General features: G+C 39.8%; 1 protein-coding gene across 1 annotated transcript in view; it reads left to right on the forward strand.

Annotated features, from left to right (window-relative positions):
- The first annotated feature begins 3,882 nt into the window (after positions 1–3,882).
- The window catches only part of VRK2 (VRK serine/threonine kinase 2), a 40,470-nt gene continuing 19,516 nt past the window's right edge, over positions 3,883–24,836 (forward strand). The window contains exons 1-8 of the mRNA XM_082048329.1: positions 3,883–4,137; positions 4,380–4,520; positions 12,203–12,258; positions 12,776–12,845; positions 13,674–13,761; positions 13,872–13,980; positions 15,242–15,334; positions 24,261–24,393. Coding sequence (XP_081904455.1) covers positions 4,385–4,520; positions 12,203–12,258; positions 12,776–12,845; positions 13,674–13,761; positions 13,872–13,980; positions 15,242–15,334; positions 24,261–24,393 — 685 coding nt within the window. The 5' untranslated portion in view covers positions 3,883–4,137; positions 4,380–4,384. The remainder of the gene's footprint in view (positions 4,138–4,379; positions 4,521–12,202; positions 12,259–12,775; positions 12,846–13,673; positions 13,762–13,871; positions 13,981–15,241; positions 15,335–24,260; positions 24,394–24,836) is intronic.

Consider the following 24,836-nt stretch of genomic DNA (forward strand, 5'->3'; position numbering starts at 1 on the left):
TGGGTTGCTCTGATAATATCCTGAGGTGAGCTTCCTAATTATTGTAATTATGTGATCACAATCATGGGGCCAGTCACACAAAATAGAGTCAAGAGTCTTTAAAATGGGTGTCAGTGCACCTAGACAGTGACTGAGATGAGCAACATGACCCTGGATGTTGGAAATCCCTCGATACTGTAAAAAGTGGTTACTTTAAAAGTTCTAAGAAACTGGCAGCAAGCACAGTGACAACTCAACAAGCACAGCAAGCGTGTGGGACTCTCTGCAGACATACAGACACAAACACGTTTCTCAGCAAAAACCAGGAGGCGGTCTGGAACTTGATACCTTGTTGTCAATGGTCTCAATACAGGGACATTACATCTCTAGTGTAAATTTAGCCATGATATTTTAAGCAATAAGATCTGGAGTGGAGGAGGAGAATTAAATGTGGAAGTGCCAAAATATTGGTGTCAAATACCACAAAAGTATCACAAAGCACCAGTGAGAGAAGTTAAAAGTTTGCTCACCTACTATAGCAAATTCAAGGGTGCTTGTGTACCTGATACCGCAAGAGTTCATCTAATTGACTGAAATATTTACACTCAAGCTTGTATTTGAACAAGGAGGAAAAAAAACTGAAACAAATGGCAAATTGACCTAAAGTTTAACATGCAATGCTTTAAACCAAAACCAAATACAGCCTCAGGACAGATAAAAAAAACACTTCACAGTATTATTAAATATTTAAATAAGGCACCCCCTAAGAATATCACCACACTTTTTAAACACAACTCATGATAACACATGATGGCTTTTTGTCATCCTCTAGAACTTATTTTAGAAAGAATATTAGGAGTATGGTGCTGTTTCTGAGTCACAAACCAGGATAAACCTTCCTAAGTTTGAACCCAATAGGCTTACTTCCAGCTTTCAAAATGCCTCTTGGGCACCTACAAATCCAAAAGATGAGATACTAAACAGCATCAGACACTTGAACACATAGCTAGAGAGCAGAGCCGTACATTCAAAAGTTACACAGAAAACAAGTAGCAGTCCCATTATCCATTAGGTAAAGTGGCCTACACTCATATCTGCATCCCCAAACTAGACCACTGCATATATCTTGCAGAAAAGCCAACCCAGAACACCAGCAATAATCATAGAATAACCTAAAGAGTAGAGAACCACCATTTTTTTCCAGTAACATAACAGTAAACATACCTGTATTAGCTTAGAAGAAATGGCCAGATATTTTTCTTACATATTATATACCAGCATACACATAAAAAATAAAATAAATGAATAAACCCCCAAAATTAACAAAGCACTAAAACAAATAGCTAAACAAAGCTCCTTCCACCACTTATATAACTCTGAGTAATGAGAAAATGCCCACCTGAGTTGCCTGAGGAGTAGATTCTTCATGAGAAAGGCCTGTGGCCTTCAGCTGTTTGCAGCACTGTGCCATTAGTAAGTAAAATAACAGTAATTTGATAGTATTTTCATTTGCATGTATATTCATACACTCATTAGCATATACACCTTTCTCCTATAAGGATTCCTGAATTAGGCAACAATACTGGCTATATCAACTTGAAGGGAAACTGCTTCTATCATAAGTGAGCTTTCCTGAAAAACAGAAGACAACAAACAAACCCCCCACCCTCATAATTATTTTGGTCATTCATTCCTCTACATCACATCCCCAAACTGCTAATTCAAAGCAACTGTTAAGAGGCAATGGAGGCTTTAACCTGACCAAATGAAGCTCATATTTCTTGGGAGGGTTGCTAATTGGCTCTTGATTAGCACGGGAAAAAAAAAAGTCCTGTCTCCCGTTCAGCCCAACAGGAAAATAGGGGTTTTTAGTCCCACCCACAAAACACAGCCATGTGCTATTTATAGGGCAAAAGGCCCCAATATCAAATTCTAAGTTGATTAGGGCCTTTCTTAGGTAAAGTATTTGGTTTTTGTTGTGGTACAGCTTTTGGTTTTTTGTTGGTATTTTTGTTGGTGTTTTGTTTTTTGGGTTTTTTTGGTATATGTGTTAATTTTTTTTGTTTTGCTTTGTCTAAAAGAGAGTTGCATAAAAAATGTGTTAGTGAGATCTAGATAATTTTTTTGTGGTCCTCTTAGTTATGCTTATTTACAGGTAAACATCTGTATTTAAGTGATAAATAAACTCCTTAGAAGTGGTCGGTATGTGCAGAAAACTTTTCTTTTTAGTAAATATTGTGGTTTTGGCTGAGTAGTATTATTAGCCCTTATTACATTCCTGTGTATCTGTCTTTGAGGGCTTTTTTAAACTCTTGTAATGAATGATAAAAGCTTCAAAATCTTTAGCCTTCTTTCTGTTCCTTAAAAAAAACAAAACAAAACACACCATGTACCTTTCTTAACTAAATAAAAAAAAAACCCACAACTATTTTGTTACTTGTGGGGTAAATACTTTAAACCTTTTTATACTATATGATAATGTTAAACTGTACAAGTTACAAAAGAGCTACATTGAATTGAAGATGGCTACATCTTCAGTTACTCTTGTATTTGGATGGAGTTGATGCTGTAAATTTGTAATTTATTTTCTTTTGGTAGTAAGATGAAAAACTTAAACTGAAGATCTTAAACCTCAGCTACCTATGTAGGTATCTGTGTTGTACCAGTCAAAGGGATGTTACATAGCCTGACCTAACTATTCCAAAACAGCATCAGAGTGTATGTGTTATTGTACATCAATGGTGAAACAGACTATGGTGTATCTTGTCCTCTGTACCTTCCCAGAGCGATGGCTGCTGGTCTGCGAGGTGGTCGTGGCCTCTTCTGTGGGGCTGCTGATGGCTCCCGGTCCTCCCGGCAGAATGAGTCTTTGTCTCCTCAACCGGTGCAAACGCGGCAGTTGTTGCACGTTGGCTTTGGATGAGTATCTATGTTTTTGCATGTAGAAACACTGCTGGGACACGATGGAGCCACAGGGGTGGTCTGATGGCAGAAAGACCTGAGGTAGAAGTGGCCTGAGAGGTGACACCTTGACAGTTCTGTGGCTTTGTTTCAGCTCCAGAAGTCTCTGCTGTGCATGGAAACGCCTCTTTTTACCTTAGGCAGGGAACAACCTGATGAACTTATTCTGTGTGTCCCAAACCTATTTCACAGAATCATGGAATGTCAGGGGTTGGAAGGGACCTCAAAAGTTCATCCAGTGCAATCCCCCCATGGAGCAGGAACACCCAGATGAGGTTACACAGGAAGGTGTCCAGGCGGGTTGGAATGTCTGCACAGAAGGAGACTCCACAACCTCCCTGGGCAGCCTGGGCCAGGCTCTGCCACCCTCACTGGGAAGAAGTTTCTTCTCATATTTAAGTTGAACGTCTTGTGTTCCAGTTTGTCCCCATTACTCCTTGTCCTGTCATTGGTTGTCACTGAGAAGAGCCTGGCTCCATCCTCCTGACACTCACCCTTTCCATGTTGATCCCCAGGAATGAGTCCCCCCTCAGTGTCCTCTTGTCCAGCCCCAGAGCCCCAGCTCCCTCAGCCTTTCCTCACACGGGAGATGCTCCACTCCCTGCAGCATCTTGGTGGCTGCGCTGGACTCTCTCCAGCAGTTCCCTGTCCTGCTGGAACTGAGGGGCCACAACTGGACACAATATTCCAGGTGTGGTCTCCCCAGGGCAGAGCAGAGGGGCAGGAGAACCTCTCTCAGCCTACCGACCACCCCCTTCTAATCCACCCCAGGAAAATTTAAGAAAAAAAAAGAAAACAACACGAAAACCCAAAACCAAACAAAAAAAAACCTCTTCACTTGCAAAGTGCGCCTTTAGAAGAGAGCGAGCAAAGGCGGCTGGGGGGTCAGGTTCGCCATTAAAACTTCTGCGTTTCTCTCTGAGGCGAATGTCGCTGCGCGAGCGGGCGGTGGAGGCGGGAAACCGCACGCGCTCTTCCCGCTCCCCGCCGCGCGGAGGGGAACCGGGCGGCTCAGGGACGCCCGTCCCGCCCGGCCGCCCCGCTCCCCGCCCCGCTCCCCGCCCCGGGGCTTCCGCGGGAGGACAGCAGCCCGCTTCCTCCTTCTGCTGCGGGCAGGCGCTGGGCGGCTGGGCCCGCACTGCAGGAAGTTCTCAGCCGGGAAGTTTGTAGCGGGGAGGCCGCGGGGGCCTTGCGGAGGTGGGTGCGGGAGCAGCGGGCGGTGGGGCCGACTCCGTCCCGCCGGCCGTTGGAGGGGAGGCCGCGCTGAGGGAGCCGGCCCGCCCGCCGCTCCGCTGCAAGGCCCCGCGGGGATCGCCCGGGGAGGCCGCGGGGCGCTGGTTCCCCCGCTCGGTGCCAGCGGAGCGAAGAACACCGAGGGGTGTTTTGTTTCTTCTGACAAAAGTTAACTTTTTTCTTTCGTTTTCTCCCCTCCCTTCAAGGTACGATGCCGCCTAAGGATAGAGGCAGGTACAAGCTGCCGGTTCCTCTCCCAAAAGACATGATCCTGAAAGACACGGAAGGAAAAGTCTGGAGGCTGGGCAGTCAGATCGGCCAGGGAGGATTTGGCCTCATTTATTTAGGTAAAATACTGGTGGTGATTAGAAGGGGGCTGTGTACATTTCTTTGGAACTTTCTGCTATGAATAAGCATGAGTTTTAAAAGTTACTGTTGTTTACGTGCTGGTGTTCATCTGTGTTGAATTGTGTTTTTCTGATGCTTACAACACCCTGTTGTTGATAGTGCGGCGTGTTGTCCGTGGGCTGTCCAGCCCAGTTTGCCTCTAGTGTGCTTTTCATGGAGCTGTTGTGGGGCAGGCAGGGTGCTGCTGCCAGGCTGCCGACGAGCACCGCCAGCTGATGCTCTTCAAAGTAATGGCGATGCTCTCATGAGCTGCCACTTTGGATTTACGCCAGTCTCGTGCTCTGGAGTGCTTTGGGTTTCCTGTTACTGGAAATGTGATTTTCTGGCCAGGACTAAATCAGTTTTCATCCAAGAAACATAACAGCAACAATAGTTTGCTGGTGTTTAGTCCATCTATTTATCTCTGATGTGTGTTTTTATTATGAAAAGTATACCTTTCAGTAGGTTTTTTTGGGGCTTAATCTTACAAAAACGTTCAGCTGCCTCTGAGAGTCAAGGGGAGTGAAGTAGATGTCAAAGCTTGAGAGTAAGATCCTGGTGGTCAGTGCTGTGAGGCACCTTCTTTCTCTGTTCTGTTCAGACTAGTTTTTAGTGTGTATACAGTGAGATGTGAGAGGGCCACTAAACTTTCAGAGAGAAGCTAATCCAGAAAGAGCTTCAGCTCCGGAGAGGTGAGTGAGACAGGAGAGTGCAGACAAGTTCAACTGCCTGCCAGATATGAACAGCACAGCCCTTTTATGAAATTAAAGGTTAACTTTGCCAGCTATATCTTTTAATAAGTATTTTTACTGTAGTGGTGTAAAGATTTTGATGTCCGTTGTTATAGCTTAATTTCCCATTAAGGGTACTCCATACTCCATTAATCTATAACAACGTTCTTGAGAAATTTTACAGTATCTCTGCAAAATATATTTACAAGGGCTGCATGCCATCAAAGTTTTTGTTCAGTGAATCAAAGCTGCTGAATGCCATTTACTGACCATGAGCCCTAGGATGCAAATAGTTTCTTCAGGTGCAGGGCTTCTAAACTTCTAATTATATACTTGAAAGTAACCGCTACCTACAAGTTCTGTCCTGCCTCACAAATGTTTTCCCTGGTTTTGTTCTTCTTCTTTCCCATCTGTGCCATTTTATCTGTTTCTTTGTTGATTTGTTCCTTCCCTTGGATTCCTTTGTGTTTTTCCCTTGACCAGAGCAAACCCAGCAGCAGAAGGCTCACAAATACCAATTCCTCACAGTACTGGAGACCTTCCTCTGCTGCCAGAGTAACAGAAGCCATCTAGAGATGTTCATTCAAGAATTGCTTTTGTTGTAGTGAGAGCAATATGGATCATAAGTGAGAATTAACTATGCTGTTGTATGTTAGAAGTTTTATTTTATTTTTGTTACTGGTACTAATTTGTTGTGAGACACTTCAGAGCTGTTATCCCTTGATAAGAAGGAACAGAATAGAGAGCAACTGAGGAAGAATGTGACATATTGGTGGTCTCACGACGGGCTTGTAGCCCTGTGGAGAACAGTGGCAGTACACTGGAAAATTAAGCAAGAGTTGAGGAGGGTGCTACTGAGAGCCTCACATTATCTCATTTATCTTCCTGATCACAGTCAGTAATTAACACCAGTCTTTATATAAATCATTCTCTAGTCCTGTTGCAAGCACTCTATTAATGCACAATTTGGACGGAAAATTTAAACGCAGAAAGGTCACGCAATGGTTTGTTAAAATTCCAACGTCACGGTGAAATCTGCTGTACGTAGCACTATCTGTTTGCAGGCTTCTTTCTCATGGAACTGATGGTTTTGCAAATTATTTAGTTTTTATATTATATGCATACGTGTTTGTTAGATAGTGTCTTTTAAAATAGAACTTATTACATTGTAAATGTATTGTGTGTGTATTGTAATGCAACTTTGTAAGTTTTAGGTTTTGAAATGATTTTTTTGTGTGTCTGGCTTTGCAGCAGGTGTTTAGATGTTGCTGTTTGACTGCTATTTTTGCATGTGTTGTTACAATATGGGAAGCTCAGGAAAGTCTGTATTAACAAAGTCACAGTCGAATTCTGCCCTGCTTGGAGATCTCTCACCAGTATAACCAGCCCACTATCCTTTCCTGTTTTTCTTCCCCCATCCCATATTCCAGGAAGGGGAAAATAATGTGTTTGTGGCCTTTTCTGTCTCTGTCATTGATATTCTGAGGCCTGATGTTCTAGGAATCAGGCTAGAGGTGTGAGAAAAAGGTTGTTTCTATTTCAGAAAGAGTAATTTCCATGGCTGTGAGCAGGGGTGTACATGTGTCAGGGAAGTGAAGCATTGATGGGAGCACATTCTGTCATTGTCATACTGTTCATTCCTTGGTTTGCATTTGGAAACCAGCTTTAGCAATTGATTCTATAGAAATTAAGTACTTCAGCAGTTGCTTGAATTAACTTCACTGAAAATATTTACTGTAGTATGGCAAATGAATTAAAAATGCAGTAAAAGTGATACCTAAAGTATATGTTCAGCATGATTTTTATAAACTCAAGGGAAAGAATATTAATAGCAAAAACTTGTAATTAATAGCACTAGCAGGTAGCTGTCTGGTTAGGGATGGATTTTTCTTAACCTTCACATTTTAAAATGCATTTTGGCAAAGTTTTCATTGTACCTGCAGATGTGAACCTCAGTGTGGAAATAAATTCAGTGGCAGACAAACACCACTTGAGGAAAGAATTTTTTTATTTAGTCGCTAATATTAAACTATATAAATACACATATAGAGAGTAGATAACCCATTTTTTTCACCCTGTCTGTGGGCAAACTAAATCATAGATTTAGCTGTATTTTACTACTTGGTGATTACTTAGGGCTGACCACATGGTACAGGATCAGTCTGCTCCATCTCTTAAAGAGGCATCTCTTAAAGGTGCCTCTTTTCTTTTTTCTTTCCTTTTTTTTTTTTTTTTTTTTTTTTTTTTACACAAGTGAGCAGGTTGTGTGTGTGTTTGGTTGGTTGTTTTCTCTTCGGTGGAGGATGCATTTCTGAGCAGTATTATATAGTAACAGGAGGAGCTTTGGAGGAACGATAGGGCACCTGTTGCCTGATGGAAGGCACCCCCTTCAGTTGTCTTTGGCACCTGTACCACACTGCAACTGGCATTTTATCTTCTGAGTGGGCACCATGTCAGACGAGCAGATGGGCTGGAGCAGAATCTTGCCAGAAAACAGTTTGTGCATCAAGTTTTAAATATTGGAGGCTTGGACTCCCATCTGAGAGGGCTGTAAGAGCAGACCATACCAAGCTTTTCTGCCTGGGGTTAAAGAATGTGTCATACCTATTCCAGCTTAGAGTAATTAACTTTGAAAGTCAAACAGTGGCTTCTGTTGCTGTGGAATACAAAACTTTGGCTCGGGTGAATCAAGATCAAGGCTTCGTAGAAAGATGAGTGAGAAAGGTAGTAAAATTTCTTACCAGTGCTGAATGTTCTTAACTTGGAGATATTTGCAGTTAACTGCAAAACAGTTTAGCAGTTAAGCAAAATTTTCTACCAAAACCAGTATAGTTAGGTCTTGTGGAAGATGGTTTCACAAGCATGGTACAGAGGGCTATGTGTATGTAATTTGTATAATGAAACTCAACATTCTTAAAGCTACCTAGAACAATAATCTTAAAAAAACCCATTCATAAACCTTGCTCAGGCAAGTCTGTTCAGGAAATGATGATGTGTCTTTAAAGTGAGCAGAGAAACAGATCTTCATTAGGTGACATTAAAAATGGACTGTACACACCCTTCAAACACTGAGTGCTTCAGTTCTTGGGAAGTATTGGATGTCACAGAGGCGTCTGGGGGGCAGCAATGTGCTTTGTTCGCCTTTAAATATTTGCCTTAGTACACTCCATATGTAGGAAATATTTGAAGTTGTGTGTTAAATCACAGATGCTACTTTTAATTTATTTGTGTACATTTTGTTTTTAGTAACTGTATTACTACAACTTAGATTGTTCTTTATTGTTAGATGCTCTCAGCAGTACTCCCCTGTGTTTGTTAGCCGATGAATTTAACAGCTCTTGGCTTGACTTAAGCAGGGTCAGAATTTTTCCAGCTTTTTTTATAGGTAGCCTGTAACTTTGAAGTGTGGCATTTTTGAAGTTAGTTTTTAAAACTAAGCTGACAATACCATTCCTCAGGATTAGTTAACCAATGAATTAAATACTAGCAACCCAAGAACTTCTGAAAATTGTTTTATTCATGTTTCCCAAACAATATCATCAAAATATCCAGCAGTGGCAAAGACACCAGCTGCGGACAGGAGCAGGGATGTTTTTTCAAACTGCCAAATCAATGCTGTTTTCTTTTCCACTGTGTAAACTTTGTCAACAAAACTGGTTCTGTGAGAGCCATTGAAAATATTTCGCCATATTCCAAATGTGACTGCCACAAATTAACTGCTAAAACTACAACAAGCACGTTTGAACTGGCAAATAGAGCTGGCACGTTGCTTTGTCAGACTGCATGCAATTGTGCTGTGTGGTTGTAGGAAATCGCAGATCATCCAGAAACACTCTTTTGTTACCATGTCTTATTAACATTTAGAAAGCTACATTAATTAAGGTTGTGGCACTCAGCAACAAAATGGATGAAATTCTCGATTAAAGTGGATGATAAGACCATAACTGCTGCGCCTGGGTCAAACTAGGGAATTCTAGACATGGGTTAATTTGAGGTAAGTTATTTGCTGTGTTGTGTAGGCATAACAGTTGGAAATTATGGCAAAGAATGTGAATCCTTCTGCACTGCTTTATTTTAGAGTGCATTTTAAATTTGTATGCTTTTCACTGGCATGGTAGCTGCAACGGTGGGATGAAGGGAAAACAGAGCTTTGCCCTTTGCCAGTGTTTTGTTGCATGCAAGAACGAGTCTCACAAAAAAAGCCACAGCCCCCTACACAGCTTCATCTTGCACCAGTGTTTCCCAGTTAACAATTATGCAGACAATGGTTTCAATTGTGTGCGTACATAAACACACCTCCCCAAAAATGTAAGGAGATTGTGCATCTCTAGTTGATAAAAGCACCATGAACTGTAAATTGGGAACTCTCACACTTGTTATGCTATTTTAAGATATCCTTTGCACACATAATTTCACCATATAGTGCTCCTGGTACTCTGTGTGTGTACTTATGTGCCATCAGAGACCTCCTGCCTATCAGCATTGCTCTCCTGCAGGGTGTCTGCTTACTGTCCTGCAGTCTAACATTTAACTGATTGTAATATTATAAATAGCCATGTGCTACCACACAGAACGAGGCTAGCACATGGCTAATTACGAGTATAGAGTAATTAACTATGAGCTAAACTCACAGGAGAGTATGTGGTGGTGGTCTATGAGGTATGTAATCAGACTGTTTGTTAAACCTTGGGAGCCTTTCCAGTCTGTTAAGTAACTATACATAGTAATGAGACAATTTTTAAAAAACAATTTATGTATGTTTATGGGCAAAAAATAGTCTGTCTTGTTTCTGAGCAGTGGCTAAAGTATTGCTGCTTGATATATGAATGGTTAATTAAAATGATGTTACAAAAGGTACGCATGCAACTCCTGCCTATCTGTGGGTATGCAGTTAATTGTGTAAGAAGTTTAGAGTGTTATTCATTGTGAATATTATGCCTTGTTTCATATATGTGCAGTAAAAATAATAATACTGTTTCTCCTTTTGTAGATTTGAATGCCGTGTTACCCATTTTATGGAGCATCTGTTCCTGTGTCTTGTTGAGCTTTGTTTGACTTTTCTCCCTTTTCACACTGTAATGATTGCCAGTTAGTTTTGGTTTTATTTTTCTTCATGATATTCTTTCAGTGTGACTCCAAAAAGCATCCACACTGGCATAGCGTAAGAACCGTGGGGGTTAGACCCTTTTGCTGGGCTACCTCCCGTTAATTGCTCTTCTTCATTACCCTGACAGCTGTTACTGTCTGTTCCAGATTACCATGAACGAGGCCTCTCTTTATAAAATGTCAAGATGTCTACAGGGAAGTTAGATCAGATTCTTTCAAATACATTTAAATTTGGTACTTTTCTATACCTACCAAACCTCTATTAAGTAACTTGGTATTAAAATACATTTTCTTATACATAGGTCCTTTCTTGATCTGTGTCAGCAAGGGAGCACATCTAATTCTGTTTGCGTAATGTGATGTTGAATATAACAAAACACATGGCATGTGTTCCTTTAAGCTAATGTCTTCAGCTATTAACACACAGCCTACATGTGGCAGAGAAAGATAAAGACTTAAGCACCTGTGCCTTAATTCCCAATTCCATACAATAACATGGTAAGAACAAAGTTTACCAAAACTTTCTTCCTGGTTGCAGGATAGTTTTAAAGTGTATTCTGAATGTGACTGCTACTCATTTGAGGCTATGGATAGTTCACACCTTCCAGAGCTACTGTTTCAGGATATGTTCATTTTATCTTAATGTGTTATTAGCACAGAAGAATTCACATGGGGAAGTGTCAAGCAGAAGGCAGTGGGGAGCCTGTGGGTGTTTGGGGTGTGTATGCTGCCAAATTCAACCCAGATGCTGAATAGAATTGAAGGAAGATGGCAGCTGAAGGAGTCTGTTATAAAAAATATTTTTGTTCCCTGACCATCAAAAAATGTAAGCTTGGTTGGTTTGAGTAGATCTAAGTTTACTTGATTTTTATTATGCGGATAAAAGTAGTCTATTTTTGTGTGTGCTCATAGTTGAAGTGTTTCACACCTGGACTGTTGTTGGTATTTGATCATTATAAGAAGTTTGAAAGGGACACTTATTTCCTTGGAACTGTATTCTTTTTAGTTTTTTTCAGTGATGATTCTAAAAGATGATTTAGTCTCATTAAATTTTAATCCCAGTATAGCTCCATGTAGCTTCAGTAGTATCAGAGAGAACTGATAGTTCTCTCAGGGTCAGAAGAAAATAGGATTGCATTGTCTGTGCAGAGAGGTTCTGTCTCCTGGGCTGTAATTGGCACATGTGGTCAATTATTGTTTTGAAATCTCTACTTGCACTAAGAGGCAAAATCCCTCATCTCCCCTTTAGGCAGGTGCTGGCTGTGCTACCCCGAACTTAGGCCAGGGTCTAAAGAATGTCAGGACAGAAATCAAGGTTCCAGGGCCAAATTAATTTGTAATAAAGGAAAGCAGACAATCCTGTCAAGGGCATAATGTAGGTTGTAACTTTTAAGTGGTGTCATTGTCACGACAGTGGATTGAGAGCAGCCACATACAGAGGTTATCCAATTGACTGCAATGACTTAAACATCGTCCATTTTAATGGAATGCCTCATTGTGGTGCAAACCTGCAGTGGGGAGATCCTGCTTACTCCTTAATTAACATTGAGAGAGAAAGTTCTGAAAATGTGGGTTAAAATAGTTTCTGGACTTGTTAATTAAAACTTCTGTGTGTGTGTTGTTTTCATTTTGTTTTTCTTTGAACTTGGCAAAACTCTGACCTTTAAAAACAGGAATTCAGACAAAATGTTGGGTATCTTCAGAGTGTATTTTTTTGGTCACCTTATATGACCTTAGCTTGGTCTTTGTTTGCAATTATATTTTGTTGCATACAGTTTGATCTCCATCTCTTTTTCATTTTGCAGCCTCCCCCCAAACTCATATTCCTGTAGAAGATGATGCAGTGCATGTAATTAAAGTGGTAATGTGCAGATCTCATTTCTAAATTGTTAACTTCTATGCAGTTCTTTCTCTTAATTATCTATCCTTATTTTCACCATTGGGTCTGTATTTCGTGCTTGTGGCTTTTGGATTTTTTTCCCTGTTTTTTTTTTTTTTTTGTTACTTAATCTACTTTCTCTGCTTGGGGATGTATTTGGCATTTCCCTGACACGTAGTATTTCTTTGACTTGATTCTTTCCTTTCCTTGGTTACTGCCCTCAACAGTTTCATAAGCAAAGTCAGACTCTGAACTTAAACACACCTGATCTACAATATTACTGGAAATAGTGTCTTAAATAATTCTTGAAATAATCTGTGTTGTTTCTGAAAAGGCATTGCCAAACAACTTTTCTTCTTAGCTACTTATTAAAATTACATTTCACATGGTATGGTATATGGGAGGTGGGAAAAAGGGGGGTTCATCCATACACTTTTCATTAGAAACCGTTGTCTTTCTAATGCATTTTTTGATACTAAGTTTGTTTATTTCTCAACAGGAATATCTTGAAAATGGCCCCTTATTTTCTGAACTGAAATTTTACCAGCGGGCTGCAAAACTAGAGCAGAGTAAGTAACATATCAGTTTGATTCAGGAAGATTTAAAGAAAAATTTGGGTTTGACTACATCTAATAAAAACTGTTGCTTTAGAGCTTGATAGCCAACTCATTCCATATACACTGAACTAATCCTACTTGACGCTATAATTTTAAATTGCTATATATTTCTTTACCTGGATGTCATCATGGTCCTTTCTGATCAGAAGGGACAACAGAAGCACATCAAATTTCTTACGTGCACACTGCAGAGTGCACAACAACAAATGGCCTCCAGAGGGAGGCCAGCCTTAGAACACAGCTACTACATGGACTAATTGGTGACCGTATTTCTGCTAGTAACTCTTTCCATGTGCAGAGCTAAGAGTGTGTGTAATCTTCACAGGATTTAGTAATAATCAAGGCACTTGATTCTACAGACACTTAAGCATGGATGTGATATTTTTTTTCATGAGAACTGTCCTAAAGACTTTAGATGACTTAAGTTTGCTGGTAGACATAAGCACGTTTGATAGCTTGAAGCATTCTGTATTGAATAAAGTAGAGCTTCTAAATGAATTATTTCTTCAGCTATTGATAATTGCTTATCTGCCTTCTAGGAGAACAAAGTACCACATTGCTAGAACAAAAACCTGCTTCTTGTTTTGCAGAATGTAGAGAATTTCAGAGTAAAGTTATGGTCTGAATTGTTTCCTACACAAGCTGGCAAATAATTCGTATTTGTTTCATTTGAAGTCTTGGCTTGATAGCGAACAAAAAACCAGCAAAAAGAACCCCACACCCCACTTGAAATACTCTAGCTACCTTTAACCCAATGTTATCTTTTTGTTATTATTACAGTAAGAAAATGGATGAATCTCAAAAAAATAAGATGTTTAGGAATTCCAGTGTTTTGGGGATCAGGCTTGGCTGAGTACAAGGGAAAAAGGTAACGTGATGGATGAATTGTAATTAAGCCTCAAATTGACTGAAGTCCTTTCAATCTGATGCAAACTTGCAGTCTTGTCTTAAAGGATTCCTCTCTTTATTTCCTGGTAGCTATAGATTCATGGTCATGGAGAGACTGGGGGAAGACCTTCAAAGAATCTTTGAAGATTGCGGAGGCAGATTTAAGAAGGAGACTGTTCTGCAACTTGGGGCACGAATAGTATGTACAGAGTGAGAGGAAACTGCTATGTCTCAAACTTGCTGAGTTCAACTAGAAAATTGTCTTTCTAATATAGTTCCTTTAGATAGATCTTGAGTTTAGAATTAAACATGTGTAAATGCTATGTATTTTCTGATTTTTCATCTTTTTTAAAAATAAAAGCTGAAGAAACTCAAGAACCTCTGCAGACTGGAAGTTGGTGGGCTCAAACTAAATTTTTTTTCTAATAGGTTAAAAGACCATACACTTAAAACGTGTGTCTAGACTGAGATGTGTAAGCCTATTCTCATATGCTTTAACATGTATTGATTTTTTCTTTCGTGTCTGAAGGGTATTGTATTAGACATCCATATTTGTCAAAGTTCACAATTGCATGCCTGAATGCAAAATTTTCAGTGTGTTTGAACACACTGATTGTACAGACCAGGACTAGGCCAGCCTGCAAATATCAGTCTTGTTTTCAAATGTGTGTGAACTGGCACACATTAATGGAAGATTGTAGTTGTGCTCCTTTGTAATATCATTTGTATTGAGAAAGGCTGTTATTACTGAACAGAGCTGCACAGCACGTGGAGTAGAGGCGGTGGTCATATGTTACAGGAAGAGGAACTCTGAGTAAAAATGACAAGTTTTCGCAGAAAGAGTGTCTTAGTGTCTTTTAATCTAAATAATTTAGGGTTTGTAGTCACATAACTGAGAAACTTGTAACACTCTTTGGATTCTCCAAAAGCCAGGATTAGGTTGTCTTTTGTATGAGTTGCTGAGTGCAAACGTGTTTTTTAATAACAATTAGGGCTACAGTATCTCAGTAAGGAGCTGAAGAAGGATGATGATGCGGGGGAATGGAGACGTGAAATGCAGGCCACATAATAACTGGCAGGATCAAATTATTATTCAATCAGCCCTGAAGGTTTATATGTTCTTTTTAAGAGCTTGGTGTTCTCACCATTTCCTCCAGTGTTTATAAAGTACTAAGTTTCATTCCTGCTTTGTGACCTTAGAAGCTGATACTCACAGGTAGCTACCCAGGGATACCTCATGCAAATATATGGCTTGTTTATGATTTGCCATCGGCTCTGTGCCCAATGGGAACAGACCCTGGGGACAGAGCAGGTGGTCCTTGTGCTCTTACTCAAACCACACAGCTCAGTCTGTATAGCCTTTGGTTTCACTGAATAAGTGAGAATTATTTGGTGGTAGGGTCAGGGGCAGAGTGGAGATGATAATGATGATGATGTTTTCTGTTCTTCTCCTTTCTTAGTTGGATACTTTGGAATATATACATGAAAATGAGTATGTTCATGGTGACATTAAAGCAGCAAATCTACTTTTGGGCTACACCAATCCACATGAGGTAAGCATGTTTAATTACCTACACTGTTACTCTAATGTGTTTAAAACTGGTTAATAGTTTTAAGTTATTATTAAGTTTAAATATTCTGCATTAACAGTTCTTTTATTAAAACAAGTTTATGCAAGGACATACACATCCTCATGACAAATCTGAGAGGGGCTCTGTGGAGCTTAAGGTCTGAGAAAGCGGAATGGAACTACTTTGTTCCCTTTGTGCTCTGCTGACTGGGGCACTGGTATGGATGGTAGACTAATCAAGGTGGTAAATTAGAGGATCTAATTGCTGTTCTAGATTATGCCAGTATATTAGTAGAGTTTAAGGATATGGTCCATTGTGTTTTCATTCTCAGGAAGTTCTAGCTTTCTAATACTGTCATGAATTGTGTTTCCATGCATTTAACTCTTATGTCGTGCGCATTGTAGTGGATATAACAGGTAAGAAGGACTAAGGTTGCTTCTCTATAACAGTCTAAAACTAAAGCTAGCTTTGAAATTGGAGTGTTTTGGTGAAATGTTTTGAAACAAATCTCTTGATCCTGTCATATTCTACATGCTTTTCTGATGCCTTCTTTTTTCTTCAGCTAGTAAAATTTAAGTATGCTTTTTTATTGGAAAAAAATAATTTAGGAAAAAAAAGGACATCTCTAGCTTCACTTCAATGTAATTAGCTGTGAGCAATACTTCATCTTTTCTTTCAATTTTTGTTTTTCTACTGCAGTGATAAGAAACAGATCTTGCAAAACAGCTCACTGCCATTGGAGGTTGAACTATGTCTGCTTTTTTTACAGGTTTCAAGTTAAATGATTGAGTCAAATTTAACTTTTCAGCATTCTAAAACACATAGTTTGGAAACTATCATGGCTGTTTAAAACAACCATGTTCTTAGACAGTGGTAGCAGCCAGTACATAATCTCAGTTTATGGTGTTTACCAGCCTGCTGAATCCAAAGGAGGAGGCTATTTAGAGGCAAACCAATCTGCTATCCAAACACATTAACATAATTCAAATGGCTTTTTTTTGGTCTTGGCTATTGTGTGTTTTTATGACAGTGAGATATGCTGCTGTTTCTCACATTGAAATAAGTTTGGAAATGTCCATTTACAGTAATCATAAAATTTTCAGACATGTAGCTGACTTTGATCGGCTGCTTTTGAATCAGCCAGCTTGTGGGGTGATTTTCTGATTTGTTTCTCATGTTGTCCGCATGAAGGTTGTGCTATACTAGTATTTTGTTTTCATGAGTACTAAATTCCATGACAAATTAAAAATAAGGTACTTATGAATTACTGGACAGAGGTTTTAGGTGGAAATATGACTTGTTATATTTAGTAAATAAATCAATAAACATTTCAGTTTAAGTAGCTCCTGGCTCGAAACATACAAAGTGTATGTTACTGCTGAAAGCTGTTGTGTAAAATTTTCAGTAAAATTTCTTTTCCATTGAAATTTTTCTATAAATCATTTTAAAAAGTTCACATACTGATTCAGAAGAGCTAGCAGGAGAGAATTTCTAATATTTGCTTGCATTTGTAAGGTAGGAATTAAACTTTCATTTCTGTATGCTTAACAAAACTTAGAGCTCTTCAGGTATTATTCAGATAAGCTTCCCAGTCATGGGCCCCAGAAATTCTGCAAGTGCCCCCAGTCTGCTGCTTTGGCTGGAGCCGTGATGACTGTACCGCACCAGTCTACAGCCGTGGAGACAGGGATGATAATTTCTAAAAGTATTTTAAGGTAGTGTGTACTGTACTTTAGCTTGTGCATCAGGGGCATAATGGGACTGTTTCGGGTCAAACAAAAAAAATATCTTCCGGACACAGCTTGCACAATATCTTGAAACACGTATGCTCTGTGGCTTGTGGGGCATAAAAAGAAGGAATAATCTCACCAACACCAAAGCTAAAACTTTCAAATTGGCAGACCTAGATATGCCACTATTGAATATCCTTCCCCTGGTGCTGTTGACTCCGATGTGCTGTCTGCCCCCGTACTTCAGTAAGTGTTCTTTACCTGGGTTAGGAGCAGTACTAGACAACATTCTCTCACAGATTCAGGTACATGAGTACTTGCAAAGAGGATTTTGCATTTGTCATGGCTTGGCTGTTTGCATGTGCTATTAATTTACATGTAATTTTGCCATGAAAGTTGCTTCTTCCTATTCCAAACATGTCCAGATCCTAAGAAAGACTTCACGACGTTGCAACAGCCTTTTCTACAAATTAAGCTGGCTTTATAACATGCTGGTGAGTTGAATCATAAAATCACAGAGTAGTTTGGGTTGGAAGGGATCTTCAAAACCCATCCAGTCCAATCCCCCTGCCATGAGCAGGGACATCTTTACCCAGCTCAGGCTGCTCAGAGTCTTGTCCAGCCTGGCCTGGGATGTCTCCAGGGATGGGGCGTCCACCACCGCTCTGGGCAACTTGGGCCAGTCATCTACTACCCTTATTGTAAAAAATGGCTTCCTCATGTCTAGCCTGAAAAAAGGATTTTAAGGGGGCACCCGGATTTGAACCAGGGACCTCTTGATCTGCAGTCAAATGCTCTACCACTGAGCTATACCCCCACATATTTGTAATAAATGTCATATGTATTTACCAAAACTGTGTTTTGGGAAGCTCTGCGGAGGATTACTGCTGACTAAATGTGACAACAATGTGGAATCTCCTGTCCTGTAGCCTCCAAGGTGTTGTCGGAAATGCTGTGTTTTAATTTGGCAGTCTTGTACTAACCTTGGACACTTCAGATAAAACCTCAGACACTGTTAGTGCTGCCAAATGCCTGTGAAGTGTTTTGTCCAGCCTTCTATCTCTGCTGAAATGGTGGATATCTGGAGTGTCTTGGTCTCGTTTTTTAAAAACAGTGCGACTGAGAGGTGAAGTAATCAACCTCATCTCAAAATAGGGAGTGAGAGCATCTAGCCAGTGGCAAACTCCAATTCAGGCATACAAGCTGAGAAACCTGTAGTTCCAGAGGGAGTTGGCATAACAAAGCTGTCTGACCTAACAATTTCTGTGGTGAGTTTTTGGTCAGAATTTTATGCCAGTGAGTTCTCGCTCTTTAGGGTCTAGGATTTTAAGAGAAAACAGATTTGAAGTATTCTTTAATTCTAGAAATGTGTTTTTAAAGGAAACCCCTAACTAATATCTTAAAAATAATATATATATTCAGAATATATTTCCATATTCTGTTTTGGTGAAGAGACATATATCTCTTAAAACAGTCATATGTACCTTTATACTCATCTTGGTGCTTTTTTTGTCATGTAGTGGCTGTTCATGTGAACTCTTATGTGCGAATTCGTCACGGACTTCCTGCAGTTCCAAAAGACATCATTTTTCTGTTAGACTTTCTGCTGCTTCTCTCTCTTCTGTAAATTAACCTGGTACGTTTACACCACAGCCAATAAATATCATAGTCCCTTTTTTGAAAGAACATGTGAAATCCATACTGCTATCCCCTACCTTCTGTGGCAAGGCTGAGAAACAAATAAAGTAAAGGTCCTGTCACTCTGTGACCTCCAAATGATGTTTAGAAATGGTTAGAAGATCAGAATCAAGTGACCTCAAAGAGCAGCTTGTTGCAGATCTATTCAGTAGAAGGGAGCGAGGCCATTCAGTGAGTTACAGGTCAAAAGATCAATTCTCTAGTCGATACGTTTCTGAACATGGACCCAGCACGATGACTGGCAGAACAAGAGTGATGGACTGAGGGAAGTGCGCAGCCCGCGGATCTTGGAGGGGCCTGGAACAAAACTTGAAGTGATCAGACCTATAAATTACAGAACAAGTGAAGCACTGTCTCAGTATTGTGGTGAGTTAAAGATAATTTGGTGCATAGTAGTACCTGTTTGTATCATGAAACTGAAAATGTGTTACTGATATAGGCTTTAAAAAAGAAATTCAAATCCGTTAAACTCGTTTAAAATATGATACTATTAAAATGGCCGAAGGGTCTCCAGGCAAAAGCTTAAAATAAGAGTTTTTAATAAATGAAATAATGTTTGGAAGAATGCCTCTTCAAAATAATTACCGTGTAGTATTTTCTTTCCCCCTCACCCCCCATGGAATATATGGGCAGACTTATTTCAGTGTTGCAGGCTCAAGTCTGCACCAGAAGTTGCCTATTTGGATTTCTAAGCTGTAAATTTTAATTGCATTTGTACCTCGGTTCTGATTTTGATTTTAAGCATTTCTTAGGCAAGACAGTTACAGAATAAAACTCTCAGACGTGATTATCATAGATAGCCCTAACCAAAAAGGAAAAAAGAATACAAAAATGTTTTGAAATCGTAAGTTTTAAGAGCAGCTTTCAGTGGAACAGCATAGAGGATACAGAGCTCACATACTGATCATATAGGAAAAACATGCATGAAAATAATTCCAACTTTAAGTTGTCTTTCATTGGGAGATGAATCATTTTGCTTCCTGCTCTTTAGTCCAGTATGACAGATTTGCTAAAGAGCAGGTGAACTGAGAAAAAGGAGAATCTTTTCTGTTCTCCCTTATGCATTTTTAGGAAGGATACAGTATACGGAGGTACCATACAGAAACAGTTTTAAGTCATGGATGCTGCCTGATCTGAGATGTCACTTCACAATTGGATGGCGTTATTTTTTTTCATCAGTCCTGCTGCTACATTTGGATAGAACTGTTTACACTGGTTTATTTTCTTTTTGTAGTAACGACCCAAGTATCTCAGAGTTCAATTGATTCCAGCATTAGGGCTTGCCACTGACAAGTCATGTAATATTTGTTCCCCTCTCTCATTTGTTTAACCCGCTTTCCTCCTTCCTTGGCTTTTATTTTGTGAGAGATGCCATTGCTGTCCCAAACATGTGCTTCAGACTTCCTGGCCCAAGAGGGACTTCAGTCGACCTTTAGCCTTTTTGTCATGTATCCAACTGAAGCTGACAGCACTATGGCCATTAGCAACTAATCTCCCTCTTATTAGTAGGTATCTACTTAATTATTTACAGCGCATTACATAAGCCTATTAATGGAACCACTGGAAAGAAAGTGTACAAAGAAAATCACTGTATTGTTATCCTTTCAGCAATGGATCTCCTGCTATGTGTACTTCAAGATAAAGAGAATACCACAAGAATGCATAGTGCCAGGCTTGTAACTTCCCAGATCAGGGCAGTTATATATCATAACATATACAAATTGGAAGAATTTTATATGTTTAGCAGATATTTAGCACTTGAAGTATAAAGCACTGTGATGGAGTCATGCACAGAAAGGACAAGAGGGCTGCAGAATCTCCAGCTGGCTGCTTCTGCATATAAATAATTATTTGTGCCTGTGTGGCAGTTTGCTTGAATAAGATGGGCACGTTCATGTTTGCATGAAATTAAGTGTGAAGACTTCAGAAATCTGGCTCCTAATCTATAACAAAATCTATTAATAACAGACCGTGCTAAGCACTGCTGAGTCTAGTGCAGGCTGGGATGTGTAAAAAAGAGAAACTTGAACAAAAATGAATTAAAATAAAGTGCGTAGGAAGGAGTTTGCAGGGTAACACAGCTTAACCCAGCTGGTCCAGGTTTCTGTCACTTGTTGCACCTTCATCACCTATGTTACCATTTCTTGTTTCAAGTGTCTTGTTTATCTTACTATGTTTATCTTTATCTTACTTGTTTATCTTACTATGTTTTGTTCTCTTTTTGTTCTTATTTGTTTTGTTGTTCCGAAAAAAAACCCATGCAGATGAAAAATATTTATGATATTGAAACACGTGCTAACACTGACTTGATTTTTCTCAATATTCTTTAATACTCATCATCTTTTCCCCCTTCCTATATCCTTAAAAAACGCGCATCAACCTACAAATCTGTTAACTATCCCTACTCACCATGTTCTCAGCAAATTTGGAAGGGCACGTTGTGTTACATTAACAAAAAGTGACAGCTAGCTATAAAGAACTATATATCTTTTTTAATGATGAAAGGGTTATAATGAGAACTGATAAAAAGAAATTAACGGTAATTTAAAATAACGTAGTCATTCTGATAATGGTTGTGGCAAGGTTGTAACGGTGCATTGCTGGTTTTGTACAAGCTGGAGGGGATTGATTTTTGTTGGTGGCCAAGAGCCTTTGCCATGTTTGTGGAAAAACTGTCATGTAAAAGTTGTGGCAGCGAAAAATGGCAGAGCTAGAAGGAAACTGAACAGTGACATTCGTGACCAGCTCCTGGAGCAAACTGTGGTGCAATCATAGATGTTTCTGCAATTGTGTGTGAGTGGCTTTAAGAAGTGATTGCTGCTTGGTTTCCAGGTCTTCCTACCGAAGTCAGGGTAACCTAAAGCTACTGCTCACCTTTAGAGGCGTTTTTCAGTGTAAATTTAAAAGTGCTCTGCTGATACTACTAACAAGGGTACCTTAAACAAATCTGTGGTTCAAAAATGGATTAAGGGTACATAGCTACTGTGATTTCTCTGTAGGATAACCACTAACTTCTTTATGTAGTTCAAGTTTGACAAGCAAATATCTGTGGCTACTTTCTAGATTGCTGGTTGTTAAGCTAGTTTGAAAGCCCACCAAAGCCGGGCTGCCATATGGGAATGTCTATCACATAAGCTAGCGTTCCCAGCCCAGACAGAACCAGAGGGCTGGCAGGGATGTTTTTCTTGCATTGTTTTTTTTTAACAGTTAAAAATCTCTTTTTAATAAAAGACATAGCCTGGATTTTTAAAGGTTTAAATCTGCTCTGTATTTCATCTTATTCTATTTGGTCAACTCTATGTGTCAGAAAACTGTAGTAAGCAAAATCCAAAATGTACCAGTTAGCCTGGGAAGAATACACCTTCTAGCCTACTGTCCCCTTCCCAGCCCACAAAGGATGCAGAAGACTTGTAAAACTTGATATTAGGGTAGTTTTAAATTAATTCTCTCACACCAGCTGTGGGCTCAATTAGGGCAGGTACCAGAGCATCAGGAATACGCTGGAGAACAAATGCAGGAGAAAATCAAATCGGTCAACCCAATGAAGCTTATGCCTTGTCCTAGATTTTTTAAACCTGCCTACGGTCTTTAATCTTGTATCGCAGTTTGTATAGTCTGTCAGGTGAAAAACATCATTGGGAGTCTTAAAAGCCTTCAGCCTGCAGGAAGTGAGTGTGCATCCCAGCTTACACGCTCCAAATCAGCACAGATCCTGCAGCAGAAACACTAAAACCAAGAGACCGGCCAGCCCAGGATTTGAAGTTGCCTGGAGCACAAACAGGAATCAGTAGTTCAACAGAATGTGGTACAAAATAACGTGTTTAAGTTTTCTTGAGGGTTTTTGTGTTTGTTTTTCCTCTACCAGGAGTAACATAATTAAATTACAGTGAGTGACAGAAGAGTTTATTGTAGACTTTTAGTGTGTAAACTTTTTTTAGTTAAAGAGGAAACAAAGCTGAGGTTTGAATAAGAGAAGTTTTCCTTCATAATATAATAAGATTCAGTTGAAATGATCTCTGTATTCTATCAGATGGTTTAGCTTCTAAAAGCCCCAGAGATCAGTTCCATTGGCAATATAATACCAGTCTGGAGTATTTTTAATTTTTTTTTTTTGAGTGAAAATACCATACTTGGATAGTTATTAAAAAAAAAAAAAAAAGCAATTACCTAATGTGAGAACTGGTCAATGTGAGGAGCAAAGGCCAGGTGGGAGTGTGAAAATGAGAAAATAACCTATGGGATATTGTGGGGTGGACAGATTTTGATTAAATTCCAGCTGCTTTCAACAAGTTAGTGCTTGTCAGCTGCGCTGCAATAATTGCCCGTGTGCATGTATTAAGTCTACCCCTGTTGGGGGGTAGAACATGTTAATCTGAACTGCATAGTGCAGACTTGTGCCCTTAATCTAAATTATGTGAGTGGCAGAATTGACGTGGATGCGGTTCTGCATGCATGATGCCTATAGAGAAATAGAGGCGTAGGAGCCAGATGGCATGTTTGGGTTTGTCTTGACAGGGAGCAGAAGAACTGAAAGTAACATTCAGCTCTCCTGAGCTGTTCTGTTTTAGCTCCAAATATCATAAAAGTGAGCAGGACTAAGTTTAAAGTCAGTTCATGCTTTCACAGTTAAGTCTCAACAATATACAAGTGCATCTCCCAGACACATCATTCAGAACTGAGAGGCTCCCTCCCTCTGGTTATTAGGTGGCTATAGTAAAGCATCTTTGGAAAAATAAGAAACAAAATCACCTGTGCTGGGGTGGAAAGGTAAATGTGGCAGAATGCGTGAGCTTGCTGCAACATACACAGTGCGGACCCAGATGTTTTTTTCTTTTATGCTGATTTAGCTATATGGATTTGCTTCAGAGTAACTTAGAGTGAAGTCTGTGCCTTTTTAAGATATATTATGAATTCAGGAGTGATTTGGGGCAGGAGGGCTAGTTTATTTTGCTTTATCTTAACACTTTACGTGGTCACGGTCCCTGTCAGTGCTGGAGCCCTGTGGCCAGTCTGGCTGGGGGAAGCTGCTCCCTCTCGTTTCCTCTGGTTTTAAGTTGCACCGCTCTTATGAAATTGTACAGTCTCAGCTGATGGAAAATTTGAACAGAGATGTGTATGTGCCTGTCTAAGTAAAGTGAGGAAGGGATCCCATAAGCAACGTGAGGATACATAAAAGGCATATTGCAGTTCATGATGTCTCGATGCCCACCTGGAGAGGGGAGAGCTTAGGAGCAAAATAAAAAGACTGAAATTCTGCTCGACTCTGGAATAAGATAAGAATATAGTAGTGGAAGGATTTAAATGGGGAGGGCAGCTGTTATAGCCCCCAGTTGTACATATTTTATCCTGAGGCACCATTTGGTTTAATAAAATTTAGATCTAAGGCTGTCCTTAACCTATCAGTTTCTTAAGACTTAATTATAAAGGTTATACTTGCAAAGGACAAAAGCATTATTCATTTGTCTGTTCATGTCTTCCAGGTTTATCTTGCAGATTATGGACTTTCCTACAGATATTGTCCCAATGGGAACCACAAACAGTATCAGGAAAATCCTAGGAAGGGCCATAATGGGACAATAAAGTTTACCAGCCTAGATGCTCACAAGGGAGTAGGTAGGTTTCTTTTTTTTATTTCAGAGAAGTGATTACAGAATGAGTAATCAGGCTGTGTGAGCTGATGTATACAATAGAAGTAGTCCTGGGAATTGCTCAGGGTTGATCAGACCCTTGTGTGGTGACTTCTTGTACCTGGGAATGCTTTTCCAGGGCTGCTGGGGGAAGGGGGCAGCGCGATTCAAACCGAAAGGCTGCTGGACGTACGGCACTGGAAGGTGGATCAAGATGTCCCAAGAAGAGCTTGCCATTCAACTTAATTAGTTCATGTTGGGAGTACTGGTTTGTGTTTGCTCTCCTCTGTAGAGGCAGAGGCAATATTTTCTAACGTTGTGTTGTCAAGGAAAAATGTTTCAAGTCTGCACTGTCCTTTAGGGAGAGCTGTGTCTGAGTGTCACCATCTGTGTTGTGAGAGGATGTTTCAAGATGACATTCCTTCTGCC

This window comes from Streptopelia decaocto (genome assembly GCF_964273445.1).
Source record: "Streptopelia decaocto genome assembly, chromosome: 3".
In the NCBI taxonomy this organism is placed as follows: Eukaryota; Metazoa; Chordata; class Aves; order Columbiformes; family Columbidae; genus Streptopelia; species Streptopelia decaocto.